Source organism: Phycomyces blakesleeanus, assembly GCF_001638985.1.
Source record: "Phycomyces blakesleeanus NRRL 1555(-) unplaced genomic scaffold PHYBLscaffold_13, whole genome shotgun sequence".
NCBI classification, from domain to species: Eukaryota; Fungi; Mucoromycota; class Mucoromycetes; order Mucorales; family Phycomycetaceae; genus Phycomyces; species Phycomyces blakesleeanus.
In genome coordinates, this window is record NW_017265146.1 from 756,595 (window position 1) to 773,697 (window position 17,103).

Sequence of the window (17,103 nt, forward strand, 5' to 3'; positions counted from 1 at the left end):
GATACAGACCGCAGCAACTTTATCTTTTCCCTAATTGATTTATTCTATTTAAGAAAGTAAAATAAGGTATTAGTGACTATATTTACTCATTCGGTAAAATAAACACGCTATTGATCTAGCATATACGGAATACGCGGGCTCTTGAAAAAAAATTTACTCCAAACTTATCAAATTTACATTCTTTTATATATGATGAGCTAGGCTAAGACAATAAATTCCTAGGAGAAGTTAGGCAAATGATTTGATATTATAGCACTTGTTGTTCTTTAATAAGGTCAACTCGGGGTTACAGTCAATTACATTGTTTTATACATTGAACTTGATTAGATGTTGATTATAATTATTTATCAAGAATTAAACTTTTAGGTAATGCTTCCTTGGATTTCAGCTTATTTTCGTTCATTTATTTCCATAAATGTATACTACTCCTAACTCTTAATTGAGAAAGGTTCTTATTAGACTTGATCCTTGCTTATGAAATATTGGGAATATAAAAAAAGACAGTTTTTTTAGGTAGAGACTTTAAAAATTCACAATAAAGTAATAATGTAGTTTTATGGTTTATACATTGTCTAAGTGGGGGTATTGCCTCGTGTAAAGGTTGGTGTGAAAGAGGTGAAAAGAAAAGTAATAATTTTGAATTATATTTTACCAGGAGCTGTCAAATAAATTTTGCCAAAAACTAGTTTCACTAACCCAGAATAAAGGCACCGCATATTCAGTTATGTGCCCACATCTAAATTCTACATAACCTCTATAAAGGTCTTCCTTCCAATCTTCTTTATCAACCTGCCCGTTACAAGACCTTTCAACTTCGAAAATATTTGTCCTATCTTTAAGCTGGAAATCTTCAAAATACTTGATAGCAGTACACACTTCTTGTTGTGAGAGTTGCCTAACCTTTGGGACATAGTCGAATGGGCAATCCAATTCACAGTAAAGATGATACCAAGACAGATGCTCCACGGTAGATTTCCGATTTTCATTTGCATTTGCATTCACTTTCTTTTTTGCTTCATCCAGTGTTTGATTGCCAGCTGAGTGGGAAAGCAATGTTAAGTTGATGGAAGTATCTTTGCTTATGTCTTCTTCGGATGAGTAGAATTTGACATGGTCGAGTTGTAGTAGTCTGAAGTTGGTGTAAGACATATCAATGCACAGGCTTCCGGTCTCGTCCAAAATTGGTCCACAAATCTGCGACTGGCTCAAGCTCATATATTGTAAAAGTCTGCATCTGAAAGACATGTATTTGAAAACAGGGGCACTTGCAACAATATTATCTAGCACCATAAAACGGAGGCCGTGCTGTGCTGATTCTCTTTGGGATTCTGGATTAATATACAGGTGTACATTGGAAAACTTGAGTCGTCTTAAAGCCGGCCAATTATCCAATAGATTATCCAATGCAATAGATACGCCACATTCATTGATTTCAACGCTCACCAAATTTGGACAATAGATACATTCTAGCTTTACGATGTTTTCAACGTCAAAATATACATTTCCGACAATAGAGATTTTTTCGAGCGTTGTTGAAAAGGATCGGGTAAATCGTTCGATGGTCATACCAAAACAGGTTGCATCAGAGTCCCTGGATTTGATCTTGTACTTTAATTTCTTGATAGGAACATCTGACAGACAAAGGAGATTCCAAAATATAGAATGCGACCATTCTGTCGGTTCCTCAGTGTAAAAATCCACAGTTTCCAAGTGCGGGAACAATCTTTTAACCGAACGGAGTAGTGATATTTTTCTTCCGTCGTCTTCTTCAATGACTATGTTTCCAAATTTGTGTACGGATTTCCATATCAGAGTACGCAAGTTTGGGTACTTATAGCAAAAGTAGTATAGCCACAGGTAACTGCAGTATGTGTGTTCTAGATAGAGATTTGTTACATAGAGCGCTGGTAGGGTTCTTGGAATCGATGGTACTGCATTTGGATGTATATCCTTGAGCCCTAAACGAGCCTTAATACTTGTCAACTTCGGTAATGCGATGTGAAAGCTATTATATTGACTGAGATCAAACTCGATCAAGTAATAGAAAGAATCTGAAGATATGTCTATTGATTGGAGATTGGGAATCTTTCGCAGAATCTCAAGGATGAATTCATTCGATATTCTCCAACTGGTTGGAGAAACTTGGAATTTTAAGCTAGTCACCGACTCCCATGGAGGACCATATTTTGTACATTTTATGTCGACATCGTAAAAAGACAGTGATCCCATATCAAGATACTTCAAGTTTGGAAAGGTCTTAAAAACACGGGTCTCCTGCCAGTCAGCCAAGCTTGTCTTTCCAGTAACACGTAAACTTTGGGTTATAAGTTCTTGTGGTGTGTAATTGCCTGTTGAATCCTTTACAATAGCACATATGTTATCAAGTGTATCCATGGAACTGACTTCGATATTCTCCAAAAGCGATTCTTGAAACGGATATCGCCATGCCTTGCAAGTGAGAATACAAGAAAACTTATAATCCGCTGATACAAAATGCGCAATTTGCGAGAGGATTTCAAAGGGTAAGTCTGATGCCAGCATACGAGTAGAGGGTAGATAGTAGAGAGAACGAGACAAATTACTGAATGCAAAAAAAAAACAGAATTTATTTGTTCGGACATACTTGTGGGCAGCAAGTATTGTATATTATAAATATTGTCACTTGGCTTAACAAGTAACCATGAAGGGACACAGACCGCAGCAACTTCACATATTTCCTAATTAATTAATTTTGCATTGAAAAGTAAAATTAGACAATGTTGAGTACGCGGACTCCTTTTTAAATACATACAAAAAATGTTGCGCAGCTCAAGTTGAACATGGGCTGGACATTTGAAGCCAAGCCAAAAAGAATGCTACATTGTCAGCAAAAAAAAAGTGGTGATTTGTGTTATCGGAACTGCATAACAAAAGCCATCTACAGCATGAGGAGCCAGAAGAGATTGATATGCATTTAACAAGGAAGGGGAGAAGGATTGTGCATTAGTGGATAATAAAGGTGTACATTATGATGTAAGATTGACATTCCTCAATGTGGTATCCTTTTATAAGTAATTTCAAGATTTGACATAAAAAATAAAATAAATAAAAATAATATCAAGTGGTGACAAAACAAAAAAAAATATGCTCCGTAGAGCGTTCCATCTCAGAAGTTTAGTGTCATCCTTGTGCAGGGGCCATGCTAATCTTCTCTGTATCGTTCCAATTTTAATATGTGACAGAGGTGCAAGCACTTGTCGACTAAAATAAATGTCCCAAAACACTAGATATATGCATTTATTTGCCGCTTTACAAAAGTTGTGGGTTTCTAATATTTTCAGAAATTTTTTATATTATAAACATTATATACAGAAAAGTAAATAGCTAGGCTTGGTAAAATAATTGTATGCTTAATATCCTTATTTTACCCTTACTACATCCACTCTACACAAAATACCTTTTAATTTCTTTATCTTTTAATATTAAATAAACTGTATATCAACCTCTTTATAATGTATCCTTCAATAAAGAAAGCTTACTATAAGGTTTGGTCAAAAGAACGATATGCTTCTGGAAAAGGAAAATTGTTTTTTCTTGATGAAGGTTATTATAATTTTTTTTGACTAAGAGACAGATCTTTGGGACATATGGCAAAGATAAAACCAATTGAAACTTATTTATAAAGAGAAATTACATCAAATAAACGATATAGATATGTATATGTGAGGGCTATTTTTCATATTATTGGAAATAGGGTATCATTTACCAGGTTATTAATTTGGCCAATATGGTAACTCAAGACTCTTTTAATTAATATAATCTTATACGAGCATACATCAGTACACTTTCTTAAAGCTTACATATAAAAAAATATTCTTGGAGACTGTTATTGCCAAAGAAGTGTTGGGTTGGTTGCTGTATTGATCAAATCCCGTATTAATTCATTTTTTATAAAAATTAACCAAATTTAGATTAGAATCTTACATAGGAAATCTCATTCTCTATTCAATACTATGGGAGAAAAGGATCAATTCAGAGGGTGGTCTTGAAAATATCATAAGTCTTTCTCAGAATTGCCTAAATGATCTTTTCTTCCAAGGTAATTTAGTATAATAAAACAGTTTTTAAGTGCAATATAGCAAAAGCACAAAATTTATTATTCTTATTATCTTTTGCAAATATTAATCATAAAATCTTTAAAAGCAAATGTAGAAAAAAAAGAGAAAAAAATATAAATATGATACTAAAGACATATGAGAAAAATTTTATTATTCAAAGATTTTTATAAAGGAAATATAAGTTAAATTAAATATAATATAAGATGGTCAAGTTCATGCTACTTCAGTCCAGTCCAGTCGGCTCCAGTCAAGTCCAGTCGGTTTTTTTTTCTTGGTCCATTTGATTTTTCTTTTGATCTTTTTTTTTGTCCAGTCAATTTCATAGAATAGTAATAAGAGAATAGGTTTTGATATTAAAAATAATATGAGATGGTTTTGGTATTGCTCTTTTTGCTCTTCTTGTTTTTTTTAGCTTCTTTTTTTGAGCATTTTTTTTGTTTTTGTTCAAAGACTTCATTTGCTTTGTATGTATATATGTAAAAAGGGATATCATACCTTGTCCTAATCCAGAGTCTTGTTCCAGTTCGCAGCTTTGCTTCAATCCAGGTCCAGGTTCCAATGCAGAGTTTTTCCGGTTTGTTCATCTTTTGTTTTTTTTTTGTTCTTTTTTGTTCTTTTTTTGTTCTTTTTTTGTTCTTTTTTTGTTCTTCTTTTGTTCTTTTTTTGTTTTTTTAGAGAAAGAGAGAGAGAGAGAGAGAGAGGAGGGCTTAGTATATGCCTGCGTGTTTTTTTGACAGGACTTAGTATAGGCCTCAGGGTCGGATTTTTTTTGATCCTTTTGGAGTGGAGGACTTAATATGTGCCTGATCATTTCTGATAGGTTTTGGTCTACGCCTCGGTTTTTGGATTTGATCCTTTTGGAGTGGAGGACTTAGTATATGCCTCAAGTTCGGATTTCATTTGATCCTTTTGGAAAGGAGGACTTAGTATAGGCCTCGGATTTGGTTTTTGGTTTTTGGTTTTTGGTTTTTCTTTTGGAACTTGCTTTTGGAATTTTGCATTGGACCCCTTCTTGGAAATCGACTTGGCCTTGAGACTTGGAGGTACAGCCCAGATTTTGGACTTGGATAGAAATGCGCCTCTACTTTTGTATGTATATATGTATGTGTATATGTCTATGTCCATGTGTGTGTATACTTGTCTACTTTTCTAATTGTGTACTTGTGTACTTGGCTGTATATATTTGTGTGATAGGACTAGTACTAGAACAGTACTTGGACAGAATTTGGACATTTGGACTTGGACAAAACTTGGAATTGGACTCAGACATATAAGCAAACCGTGACTTGACCATTTCAGGGATTCTGCTAGCCTATGAGTTTCTACTTGAGATAGAGAGATAACTGTAATTTTTTTTTCTTTTCTTTGCTTTTTTTGTATTCTTTTTTATCTTTTTTTTATTTTTTGTATCTTTTTTGTATCTTTTTTTTTGTATTCTTCTTGCTTGACTTGGTTCTTGCTGCTGTCATTCTTGCATAGGATTCAGGCTTCGGAATTTGCCGCATTATTTCAGTTGCTAAGGCCAAATATGGCTTAAAAAGATAAAGAAAAAAAACGAGTGAGAAAACGAGAAATATATTTACATATGAGACAGGTTTGAATGACCAAAATAACATACCTTAATTGATAGAATTTGTTTTGTAAGTAAAGGAACTTGTCTTGGAATAGGTAACATCATCCGAAGAGACGGGCTCGGGACTGCAAAATGTTCTTCGATGACCAGGTGGAATGGACCTTGACCACCAGCAGGGGGTACACGAGACCACCAACAGTAAACAACCAAGCTTCTAGCAGAAACAATGTGCCAACTTGCAGCGATGGGGTCAACCACAAAAGGGCTTGACCATCAAATGGCAGAGGAGCTACCAGATCTTGGCTTATCACACCAAGAACCCTAAATATATACAGGCATACAATGCAATGTACAATATTTCGAGGGGAGAAAAGGTACGACTAGCGTACCGAGCAGATTTACCTTTTGGTAAAGTCTAACGCTCACGAACTTTCTCTGGTATCCTCTCAAGGGCTGTAGTATTGTGAACCCTGTCACAGGGTGACCCTGAGAAGAAGAAAAAAAATCATATAATTAGCACCGAAACATATCGTGTATAAATAGTACTTATCTTCTGGATAGACAGACTAATGGTTGATATTGTCTCTGACAAAGAAGTCCAGAGACAGAAACAACCCTTGAAAAATTGCCTTATCGCTTGCTTTGTGGTTCACATTGTTTCTACCTTGAGCTCTGTTGTGTACTACTGGCGGCCTCTAATTGTTCCTGCCGGTGTTTTCGGTCCATAATATAAACCCGGTCATCTCAAATACCTTTTTGCAGTCCTGAGCCGATAGTCTTGAATGATGATGGAGGTTTTATTCTTGTTGGAACCATATCCTAGTCGAGACTCTTCATGTGCTTTTTAGCCAACCCAGCGAGATGGCGAGACTCTGGGTCAGCCTACTTGATTTTAACCTTTTGTACTTGAAGGCTTGATTCCATTTTTTCCATGTTGCTTTGTGCTGTTTGTTCTGATTTCCATGTTCAGCTTTGCTTTTCTGATTTGGTTTCGAGAGTTTTGTTTTGATACTGGACTGAATTCTCTGCGAGTTTCCATAAATACGGCTTGTAAGCACTTGTCTCGACCTGAGTTGGATAGGTTTCTTGAAAGTAATCTTGCTTCTCCTTCACAACTGAAAGTGTGCATAAATAACCTTGGACTCGGGTCTTGGTTTCTTGATTATACGCATTTCCAGCTGCTAACTGTAACCTGCTTTTTTTTGGTGACAATTTCTAGTTCACCCTGCTTGGTCTGGTTCATTTACCAGACCATATTAATCAGAGCCCTCCTCAAATGAGGGTGGCTAGGACTCTAACCACAGGTTTTGCGTGATGCTTGAGATCATCGGCGAATTCCACGCTATCTCTCCAGTGACAATGTACTGTATAGTCAGGTTGTCTTGATTCGACTGACAAAGTCACTTGTACCTAATCGATCAGTCATTGAACCATATCCTTTTGTGCAGATGAACTTTGGTTTTGCCATCTCAAAATAGCTGCGACTGTCTGGACATGCATTTGTATGTATCATTTGAGTCCGGACACAAGGACTAGTAGCATCAATATCGACTGATATACCATCATGTCTGTGAGGGAAAGTCTCGCCAATCTTAATATGAACCAGATGTTCTTGGCTCGTTTTCCCAAAACCTCTTGGGATTGTCTACCCCCCCCCCCCCCCCCCCCCCCCCCCCAGCAATAGATTTTCCACAATCTATGATGCAGCAAACTCAAAGTCCAGAAAGACTTATCCGAGCATACCAGTGAATCTTCGGGAACTCACCAGAAAAAAAAATAGAGGAGACTGACAATAACCTTCCAAGGACTCCAAGAAAGAGTCCGGTCAGGAAGCAAAACCCATTTGGCCAGACATGACTACATAATGAACACCGTACCCCACAGTATTCATTCTCCCTGACTTAAGCACAAAACTCAAGCTACAAAGACCCAGAACCCAGGTACAGAACAGGCCAGCAACCTAGCCAACAACGATCTCCCTAATGATACCATAATGATACCATAATGATACCATAATGATACCGGAAATCTAGCCAACCAGACCAGACCAGCCAACAGGACCATCGTGGCCCCAAAACAACCCAGAATCAAGGACTCCGGAAGCCCTACTCGTACAAAAACCACCACTCACATATCTCGGCCTCAGACCTGTGAGGAAGTCAACAAGAACCCTACGAACAAAAGGTTCAAGCCAACCCTACAGCAGTGCAAGCACCACCCTCGAATGTATACGAACGGCAAATACCAGAGGCAAACAGGATTGAAAACCAGTCTAGTACCACCACAAGTTACACTCATATGTAGACCTCCACAATCTACCTTCTCTTTCTACTGTCTATGCCAAGCCAAGACTCAGAACCAAGCTAACAGGCGGAGCATGGTGTCGATCCCAGAGGGAAACGATAATCCAGTCCTTTGAATTTGAAAGCAGTAGGAACCGAACGTAAAAGAGGCTACCCTTACAGCTTAGCCAAAAGACTCAACGTGAATCACCACGCAGATAGTTCCAAGGAAAAGTACTGTAAAAGGTCTGGGAATTCCAGTATCACCATAAAGCTTACCGAAAGCTTCAGGATCGACCTTTGATTCCGACCGCGTCGGCTTGGCTCCAGGGCCAACCGACAGACAAGATGTCCGCTTGGTGAAGCGTACGGGGCAACAAAAATTTGTCCAAGTTTTCGGAATCATCAGCTTCGCAGATTCTTTCACTACACCTCTGACCCAATGGGTCAAGGTGAGCTCTGGCACTGCTAACAAACAATCTTACTCCTTGTTGACAGTTGGATCGCCTTTGAATCGGAGCACATACTTCAATAGGCTCTTTGGATCCTCTTTTCCTCTATTACTCGAAGACTTTGCCGGCTTTGACGCAGGATTGCGAGTTGGAAATGGCTGGATTAGAGCTTGTTCAATCTCTTCACTGATGGGATCAGCAACTAGATTGGTCTTCTCATCACCCATGATCTTCACTTTCTTGCTGCTGGGTGCAGAAGAAAGATCCAACTCTGCTGCCTCAGAACACTTTTCCTCTTTGCTGTTGGATGCAGCAATAGGATCAGACTATTTGACAGCTGAACCATTAGACGGCAAGGGTACCATTTATTTGACATAGGCTTTAGTACCGCCCATAGTCTTCACTCTCTTGCTGCTGGGGGCAGCAGGAAGATCTGACTCTTCTGCCTTGACATTCTCCTCCTTTTTGCTGCTGGGTGCAACAACAGGAGTAGAAGGCTTGGCAGCCGGGGGAGTTACTTGCCAAGGTGCCTTGAACTCAGCTTTAGCCGCACCACTTCCAGAAGTCTTCACTTTCTTGCTGCTGGGTGCAGCAGGAAGATCCGACTCATACGCCTTGACATTCTGCTCCTCTTTGCTGCTGGGTGCAGCAACAGGAATAGAATACTTGGCAGCTGGGGTAGTGGCTTGCCCTTGTGCCTTGACTTCTTTGTTCGGAGCCTTTCCCTTGTTACAGCTGGCTGCTGTAGCAGGTCCAGACGCCTCCCAAATAAAATTGGACAAAAGTCTTGACCTCTCAGTGCGAAGGCCAGAGACTGGCTTAGGCTGCTGTGAAGGACGATCACAAGAGGCCGAAGCCAACTTGATTTTCGATCCTTCATTAGTGGCCTTTTGACTGACAGGCCGAGGGATCATTGAGCACTCCTTTTTTGGTCTGGAGATCGCCATTGGATGTTCTCTGTTACCCTTGACCTCGTCGGCACCTTCCTTGCGTCTAGGGCTAGGTACATCGTACTTCTTCTGAGAGGATGTTCCAGGTAGCACAATCTTTTTTGTGTCTTCATCCATCTTATCGTCTGCAGCCTGCTGCGGGACACAGGCTGGGATTTTGCTCGTATAACAATCCTTGTTTGCAGACTGGGAGACGTACTGCAAATCTTTCACCGTAGGATTGTAGGTGTGGGCCATGAACTCTTCGCCACATTCAGCAGTAGGCACCACCACCTCGACATCATCATCATCCATCTCCATGGGACCTTCAACTTCCATGACTTCACTCCAAGCCAGGTCGTCGTCAATCTCCATCGGTGTGGGAAGTCCTGTGGAGAGACATTCCCAAAAAAAGCCATTTACTGACTGCCAAGAAGATAAAGCGAACGCCTCATTTAGACCTTGCACTGTACCAAACTTTGGCTTGGGATCATTCAAGCCAGCATTGTTCAAACCCAATGGGGTCTGAACGGACTCTTGTCCAAAAACAAAAGTCTCCTCAACTAGCTTAGGAACCAAACCGCACTCTGGCTCAGCGACTTCAGTCAATGAGTCGCAATGACCTTTGTTTTCAGAGGCGTTGAGCTCCTCTTCCAACATCGTGTCAAAAAATCTTGCAGGGAGTCTTGGGTTTGCAAAACCCCCTGAGAAAAAATCTTCACAGATGAATCTGAGTCGTATGCTGACCTCAGCTTCATCGCATATGTCTACAAGCTCACTCGACACACCCTCGTCAAGGTTTGCATGGGTTTCCCCACAGGTACCAGCTACGCCGTCAACTGGGAACACCATTGTAGCAATGCCACTCTCCAACTTATGCAAAGGAAGGAGGTGTGGGATATATCCCCGAAGCTCTGCTCCAAAGAACACGTTCGACTTTCCTACGCAAACAACGTCTTCATCCTCCGAAGGGGAATCATTAACAGACATATGTCCTGGGATACCTCCGTGGCGCTCACTCAACAAGCTACCTGAGGGTTCTCCCATTGTTCACGAACCAGTAGGCCACAAAGAGCCTACAAAGTTTAACACAAGGCCAAGGATTGTCTGAGGCATCACATTTTTGTGAGCTTTGACTCGATTCTCGCCTTCTGATCTTGCGCCAAAGAATGGGGATGCACCCACTCCCATCATAGAGGGGCGTCTTTTTCTAGCAGGTTTGGCCATGCAAAAGGCAGAGGGCAAAGGAGAAGCTTCCCATAGCATCACAGGGATGAATAGGAGATCTGGGGCAAGTAGGTAGGCGAGCGCGAAGGCTGCGCAGAGAGCGTTGTAAACTTTGGAATTCATTGAGATAAATGATGTTTAAACAAAGTGCGAAGGAAAGGAAAACAGGGGAGGTGGGAATAACTGAGGTATATATATGTTTTTTTTTTGATGGTAGTCGCGCTGACATCACACTCTAAGCTACCAATATATTTGTCTATACGCCTTTATCAACTTGACACACATAGGTATGGGTAGATAAGAATTGTCTCCACCCCAAACAACTACCAGGCAGCCTGTATATTTTCACATGATTAATACAGGTACCGCACGCCCTCTGAGGATTACCACCCACACAAAAAGAATAACCAACCGGTTCATGTATATTTAACGCTTCTTTACTGTGATAAGTTTCTATATATTTACATCAACACCAAGTCCAAGTACCAAGAGGTCCGTACTTTACTATTGTAAAAGGGCTTCATTAGATGTTTAATACGCTCTTCTTGAATATGTTATTTTATTCTATTTTATTCTATTCTATTTTTTATTTTATTTTATTTATATTGTGTTGATTAAACTCCCGAAATAAAATAAAATAAAATGAAATAAAATGAAAATTTTCTTCTGTTGGAACAAGAAGTGCACAGACCAGCTTAGAGTAACCTGAAAATTGCCGTTATTGAAGCTTGTACTCTGTTTTTAGAGTTGTTACTACAAACTATCAAAACCAAGTCTTTCTTTACTTCTTTACTTCTTTACTTCTTTACTTCTTTACTTCTTTACTTCTTTACTTCTTTACTTTTTTACTTTTTTACTTCTTTACTTTGCTCTATTTTCTTTTGATTTACTTGCAAGAAAGTTGGTTCTTGTTGTTGTGGTGGTTGAAGTTGAAGAAGTTTTTAAGAGGAAGAATTGAAGATTTGAGATTAGGAACGAAGATTCGTGAGAACTTGTGTAGGTTTTGTTTATTGAGAAAAGATTTTGTATCAAAGTTTGACCAGGTTCCTACACTGAACTACTACTGCTATTTATATTATTTTGGATCGGGAAAATTATATGACTGGGGTCAGGTAATCGATCCTATCTGAGCCTTAATCAGAGCAACGTGATCTTGGGATAATTAATGTATGATTAATTATATAAATGTGTGTAGTCCCAATGAAGTATTAACATCAAAAGTAAATGTGTTTATGAGTTATAATTATGCTTATAATAATCCACTGATGTATCCCATATTATGGTGATATCATCATATGAAATATAATCACTATCATGCATGCTAAACCTGTGTGTTAAATAATAAAGTAATCGGTAGACACCTTTGACTGGAATAGCTGAGGCCTTATATTATTTCCTTCAGACTTATTCTCAATTACAGCAGTAGTCAATACTCATTTACAACACTTGTGATGTAGTGACTGTTTCTTATTGGTTGTTCTTTCCGTTGCATAACAGTTACACAATTACAGGTTAGTATAAATTAGAACCAATAGAAAGAGAAAACATGTACCAAAGTAGTAAAAAATCATATTGACTATCGGATGCTTTCCCTCTTCCTTGTTATATTCAATCCACATATAAATATTAACAGCTCTTATGAGACCATTTTTTGTTAACAAAATGCCAGAACACTTATAAGACCCCCCAAACTGCAGTACTACAGTTTAATATTAGGCCAAGGCAATTTTTTTGTTGCTGTTGGATGGGCTGCTGTGTAAAGCGTATCAGCCAATCGTAACATAGTGATGTTATGAGAGATAGAGGAACTAACCTGCAATAAATTGTACTAACTCTTTATTGGTAACATTTACAGAGTTTTTGATGACTGGCAGTGGACGCTTTCGTAGTCGAGTAAGCTGACCCTTGCTACTTTATAGTAAATTCTCGTTGGCAAGTTTGGACCCTCCGTTATTCACGGATGAGATTTAGGGGCGAAGGGAAATATAACAGGTGTCATATATCTTACCACCATTTTCAGACTTCATTTGTATCAAGTCAGGTTTAGATCCTGAAGAAGATCGAGCCATGTAATGCAGGTACAAAGAATCCGGTGCTATTATTATTTTAACAAATAAATATAAAATAGAATATCTAATCTGCTCAGAGATATTACAAAGCTGTTTTGGACATAGATGATAATGACAGTACCTCAGAATATATATTGCTTACAAGGACTATCCAATAATTTTCTTTTTCTTTTTCTGAAAAAGGGATTCACAGAAGAGTCTCTTGATCATTGAAGCTAAACACGTTAAGGATTTCATAATATAAGCTTGGAGCAATAAAATAATATAGCTCAAAAATTTATAAGCCAACAATATTACATTAAATGTATTCAATTACTGGGTATGTATGCAAAGAATAAAGCACAAATACTTCATTCTGATAGCTGATACTTGTAGAAGACAACGAAGGTCTATCTCAACTATTGACATACAATTTTATTGACATACACACACACACACCAATATATATATATATTAAACTTTCATGGATTTGGCCTTTTTATCAATGTTTAAAGACATATCAGATACAAATTATTGTTTTCTTGAATCTCTTGTATGTCTTTTTAGAGACAGCTACTATTTTATTAGCAGTATCTTAATACAGATGTCCTAGCTGTATAAAGTTGCTGTGCCGAGATATAAATTATAAAAATTTTAATCGCCAACAACGAAAATGATCATTTTGATCAAATTAGCAAATTCTACACCAAAAATCAGCTATAAATCACTATTCATAAAGCTATTAGACTCTATGACTATAAGCAACTTGGTTAGACATATTAAGATCCACCTTATCAACAGTTTTTGGCATCGATTGCTCAAATATTGACTAAAACATCCTACATTTTCACTCTATAAAATCTTGATCCACTGTAAATTGGGCTATTTGCACCAAAAAGTCCATTTTCGATACCCACTTTTACTCACAGGACAACTGAAAAAAAAGTTGGGGAAATTTTCTTTTTTGTCTATTAAGTAAAGTTGTGTAAAGCGTAAATACGGGTCTGCCAATGCTTTTTAGAGAAGAAACAAGTGTGAACTCGGGGAGATATCAGCTACTCTAAAAATGACTAAATTTGTTAAAGAAGTATAAAAAAGGCAAATAATCTATCTGTACCGCATGGCTAAATATATTACTGGTAGAGGAGGATATATGCCAATGTTACTAAGAGTTTGACCTTGAGCTTTGTTCACGGTCATAGCGAAAGAAAGACATAAGGAGAATTTTAACCTTGTGAATGCGATTTGGCCTTCAGTGCTGGATATAATCAATTTGATTCTTGGTATACATATAATCTTTCCACTGAATATTGCATTGTCAATTTTTGCTTTGATAATACGATTATTCAAAGATTCGCATATTTATTGTGTCCCATTGCAAAGACCATTTGCAGGATCCAGGTTTCTCAATAGCACTACTGGGCACCCAACCTTAAGTTGAAGGTCGTGAAGAAAAAGGTGAGGAGGGTCATATGTATTGAGGAATTCACTGGGATAGTTTATTCGATCTTCGTCTGAAAGTCATTCGTCGATTCTGCTGTATGTTACTTTTTCTCCTGGAAAAGACTTGAGGACTATGTTATTTATGATCTTAACATCTGCGTTTCTAGGAGTAAGTATGGTATGGCCAGTAAAGTATTAACAGCTTGTGAAGTTGGAAGGCTATTCAGCAAAAATGATATCTGTTAATGTATTGATATTGGAACCATTCAATAAAATTGAATCTGGAAGTTGGATGGTTTCATTGTCATTTCCAATCGTTGGTTCGTTTCCTTCTCCAATACTTAGCAGATATTTTATAAAGAGCTCCACTTGAGCTGCTTTAGTTTGCGTTTTGGCTTTCGATACCCGCATGTCAATTGTCAATTTAAGCTTTATAACATTTCCAGATGTTTGACCGGTTTATACATTGCTTTACGGTTTCGTTCCTTGAGCCTTTAGGTACTACTGAAAGTACTTGCCGAAAGTCTCCACCAAAAACAACCACTTTTTCTCCAAGTGAAATATTTGCAAGTTCTTCATTCTCGAGTTGCATCATATCTCTGAATGAACAATCAACTGATCATAGATGCTTCGTCCCAGATGATAATTCGAGAGAGTTTGATAAGCTTTCCGGTTGTCGACGTTGGTGTAATTGTACAAACGGAGTTTGCATCGACAAACAATGGTATATGGAATTGTGAGTGGACTGTTCTTCTTCCATGTAATAGTAAGGCTGCAGTTCCATTTGATGCCACGGCAAGGGCGATACCAAAGTCTCGTCGTGTTTTCTTTAATAAGGAATTAAACAAAAATGTTTATCCTGTTCCGCCTGGTCTATTAACAAAGAATACTTTTTTTTTTCTGAACAGGAATTATCTTGAAGAGCTTTTACTATTTGATTATAGATTTTTTGATCCGGATTGAACAAACACTTATCCATGTTATATGGCTTTTTTTTTTGATTTTCCATGCATAGATTTATTTCTTTGGAAATCTCGGATGATACTGTTGTGGCGTATGATTCAGTTGGCTTTGTTGCTGGTAGAAAAAATCTTTCGTAATTTGCAAGGGTAATTTTGTGTGCTGATAACACATTAAATATCAAGAATGCATCATTATATATTTCTTGGTCATATTCTGGATCATATGATGTTTGGTTCTGTTGTACATCATGAATATAGTCTTCAATCATTTCGTTGAAATGCTTAAGCTAAAGATTATACAGATCAGCTGGTTGGCAGAAGTCTATTAACAAAGCAAATAAAGTTCTCAAGGATGATAGAAGTTAGTATTCAGCTGCTTTAGTAAGACATTGATCCTATTATTTGTTTGTGTTAATGAATCTGTTCATACGGGCAGCTGCTTGGTAAGTTGGTTGTACTATTCTACTCACTGTAAAAATATCGAAAAAAGAGGCTGCTCCTGGAATTTTAAATAAAAGTAACCAAAGGTAGTATCTCCCAGTTTCTTTTGGCGATACTGAATACGTATGATCAATGATATCCCCATGCCCTTTTACGTCGCTTCCAGCATTTTCTAATGATATTCTCATCTAGCATGTTCTTCATGAATTCCCTAAACTTTAGTATAAAGTCTCTGGTGCTGATCTCAAGTTGATTGTTGAGTACTTGTTAGCCCTGTTAATATTGAATTACGGGCATGTTTATTAATGAATCATATTGTCTAAAATGCCTGATGATATTTAGCTAACTTTGAATCTTAGTATTGTTTATGTCACCAGCTCCCTCAACCACTCACTTCCTAAATTCACTCCATCTACTTGTATAACAAAAGTATAAATTGGAACAAAATGAAATGATATACATATATTTTAAACGTCATCTTCAAAGATAGATCTGGTCCTTTCTTTTTATCTACCTATTTATCTATAGATAAACTTATTAAGCTGTTTAATATGAATTTTTTTCTGAAAAGGGTCTGTGGATTAGCTATCATTATAATTAGCTCAATTTACTTTTGTTATTACATATAACTTGGAAAGTCTGTACTTAAATTTGGAAGATTCCACCTTTACTGATAATAATTTGAAATTTTGATCTGATTGATTCCTTTTAATCATTTGAATACAATCAACATCTTTTGAACTATGTCCCAAAAACCACATACACAAGCATGTTTCTCACACTTGCACACTCTAACAGAAGACTTTTATTTTTAGTTCCAAGAATGACATTTATACTAATTTTCCTACTCTTCTCTTTCCTCCGGTGTACTTCAGCATGTTTTCTTTATCTGCATTTCTTACTTGTTTTTTCTTTACTTTAAGATACTTCTCCAGTAGAAGCAAAATACTTTTGATCTACCTCCCATTTCTGTAAATACATGGCTATGGAACGTGTGTGCCTGTGTGCTTGTAATACATAGCTAGTACTTGTTTTCTGGATTATAAAACACATAATAAATAGGCTTTGAAGTCCTCTTCTGTTTTGTAACAATATATGCTCACCATTCCTTTAAGCTTGTACCTCTTTACAAAACTTAATGATCTATAGTAATGAGTCATGACCCAGTAGACTTTATGAGGAAAGTGAATATGGTAATAGATGGTCTATATCTAAATAGACATGCGACCTTGGCTATATCTCTTTTAAGCTAATGTGGCATACGCTCCGAAGTTGAGTGAAATACAAGTTGTATGACACAGAGAGCAGAGAGCACCTTATAACTTTCGGTGAAATTGGTAAGACCATAATCAATTTTTTAGGATGCCGAATTGTTTTACACCAGCTATTAACACTGCTTACCTCGTTATATTGGCTACTCTAAAATGAATGGTATCTGTAACATATAACATGTTTAACATGCTAGCTGTGTAACATGCATTTCAAAAGGATCTTGACAAAATTTGGTAAGTTATGTGGTTGGCTTTTTGACGAACATTAATAATTCGTATTACTAGCCAATTTTCTCTCATATTTTACACAAAAAAAAAGAGGTTGAGAGCTTGGGATTTAGGGCTCAACAAAAGCCCAAACAATATAATAAATACACC

General features: G+C 37.4%; 4 protein-coding genes across 4 annotated transcripts; all 4 read right to left on the reverse strand.

Moving 5' to 3' along the window:
• Positions 1-648: 648 nt before the first annotated feature.
• Positions 649-4,681, reverse strand: PHYBLDRAFT_169604 (hypothetical protein; the record flags this gene model as incomplete). Its single annotated transcript, XM_018436114.1, has 6 exons — positions 649-2,528; positions 2,624-2,717; positions 3,408-3,436; positions 3,519-3,651; positions 3,746-3,782; positions 4,593-4,681. 6 exons carry the CDS (start codon positions 4,679-4,681, stop codon positions 649-651), a joined length of 2,262 nt encoding a protein of 753 aa, XP_018290515.1.
• Positions 4,682-4,925: 244 nt separating this feature from the next.
• On the reverse strand, positions 4,926-5,391 carry PHYBLDRAFT_169605 (hypothetical protein; the record flags this gene model as incomplete). Its single annotated transcript, XM_018436115.1, has 2 exons — positions 4,926-5,181; positions 5,243-5,391. 2 exons carry the CDS (start codon positions 5,389-5,391, stop codon positions 4,926-4,928), a joined length of 405 nt encoding a protein of 134 aa, XP_018290516.1.
• A 2,308-nt stretch (positions 5,392-7,699) lies between these two features.
• On the reverse strand, positions 7,700-10,683 carry PHYBLDRAFT_65480 (secreted neurofilament-like protein; the record flags this gene model as incomplete). The annotated part of the gene is made up of 5 exons (XM_018441472.1): positions 7,700-7,867; positions 8,164-8,386; positions 8,438-8,730; positions 8,779-10,373; positions 10,515-10,683. 5 exons carry the CDS (start codon positions 10,681-10,683, stop codon positions 7,700-7,702), a joined length of 2,448 nt encoding a protein of 815 aa, XP_018290517.1.
• Positions 10,684-14,662: 3,979 nt separating this feature from the next.
• PHYBLDRAFT_146670 (hypothetical protein) lies at positions 14,663-15,282 on the reverse strand (the record flags this gene model as incomplete). The annotated part of the gene is made up of 2 exons (XM_018431703.1): positions 14,663-14,878; positions 15,097-15,282. 2 exons carry the CDS (start codon positions 15,280-15,282, stop codon positions 14,663-14,665), a joined length of 402 nt encoding a protein of 133 aa, XP_018290518.1.
• Between the last annotated feature and the right edge of the window lie 1,821 nt (positions 15,283-17,103).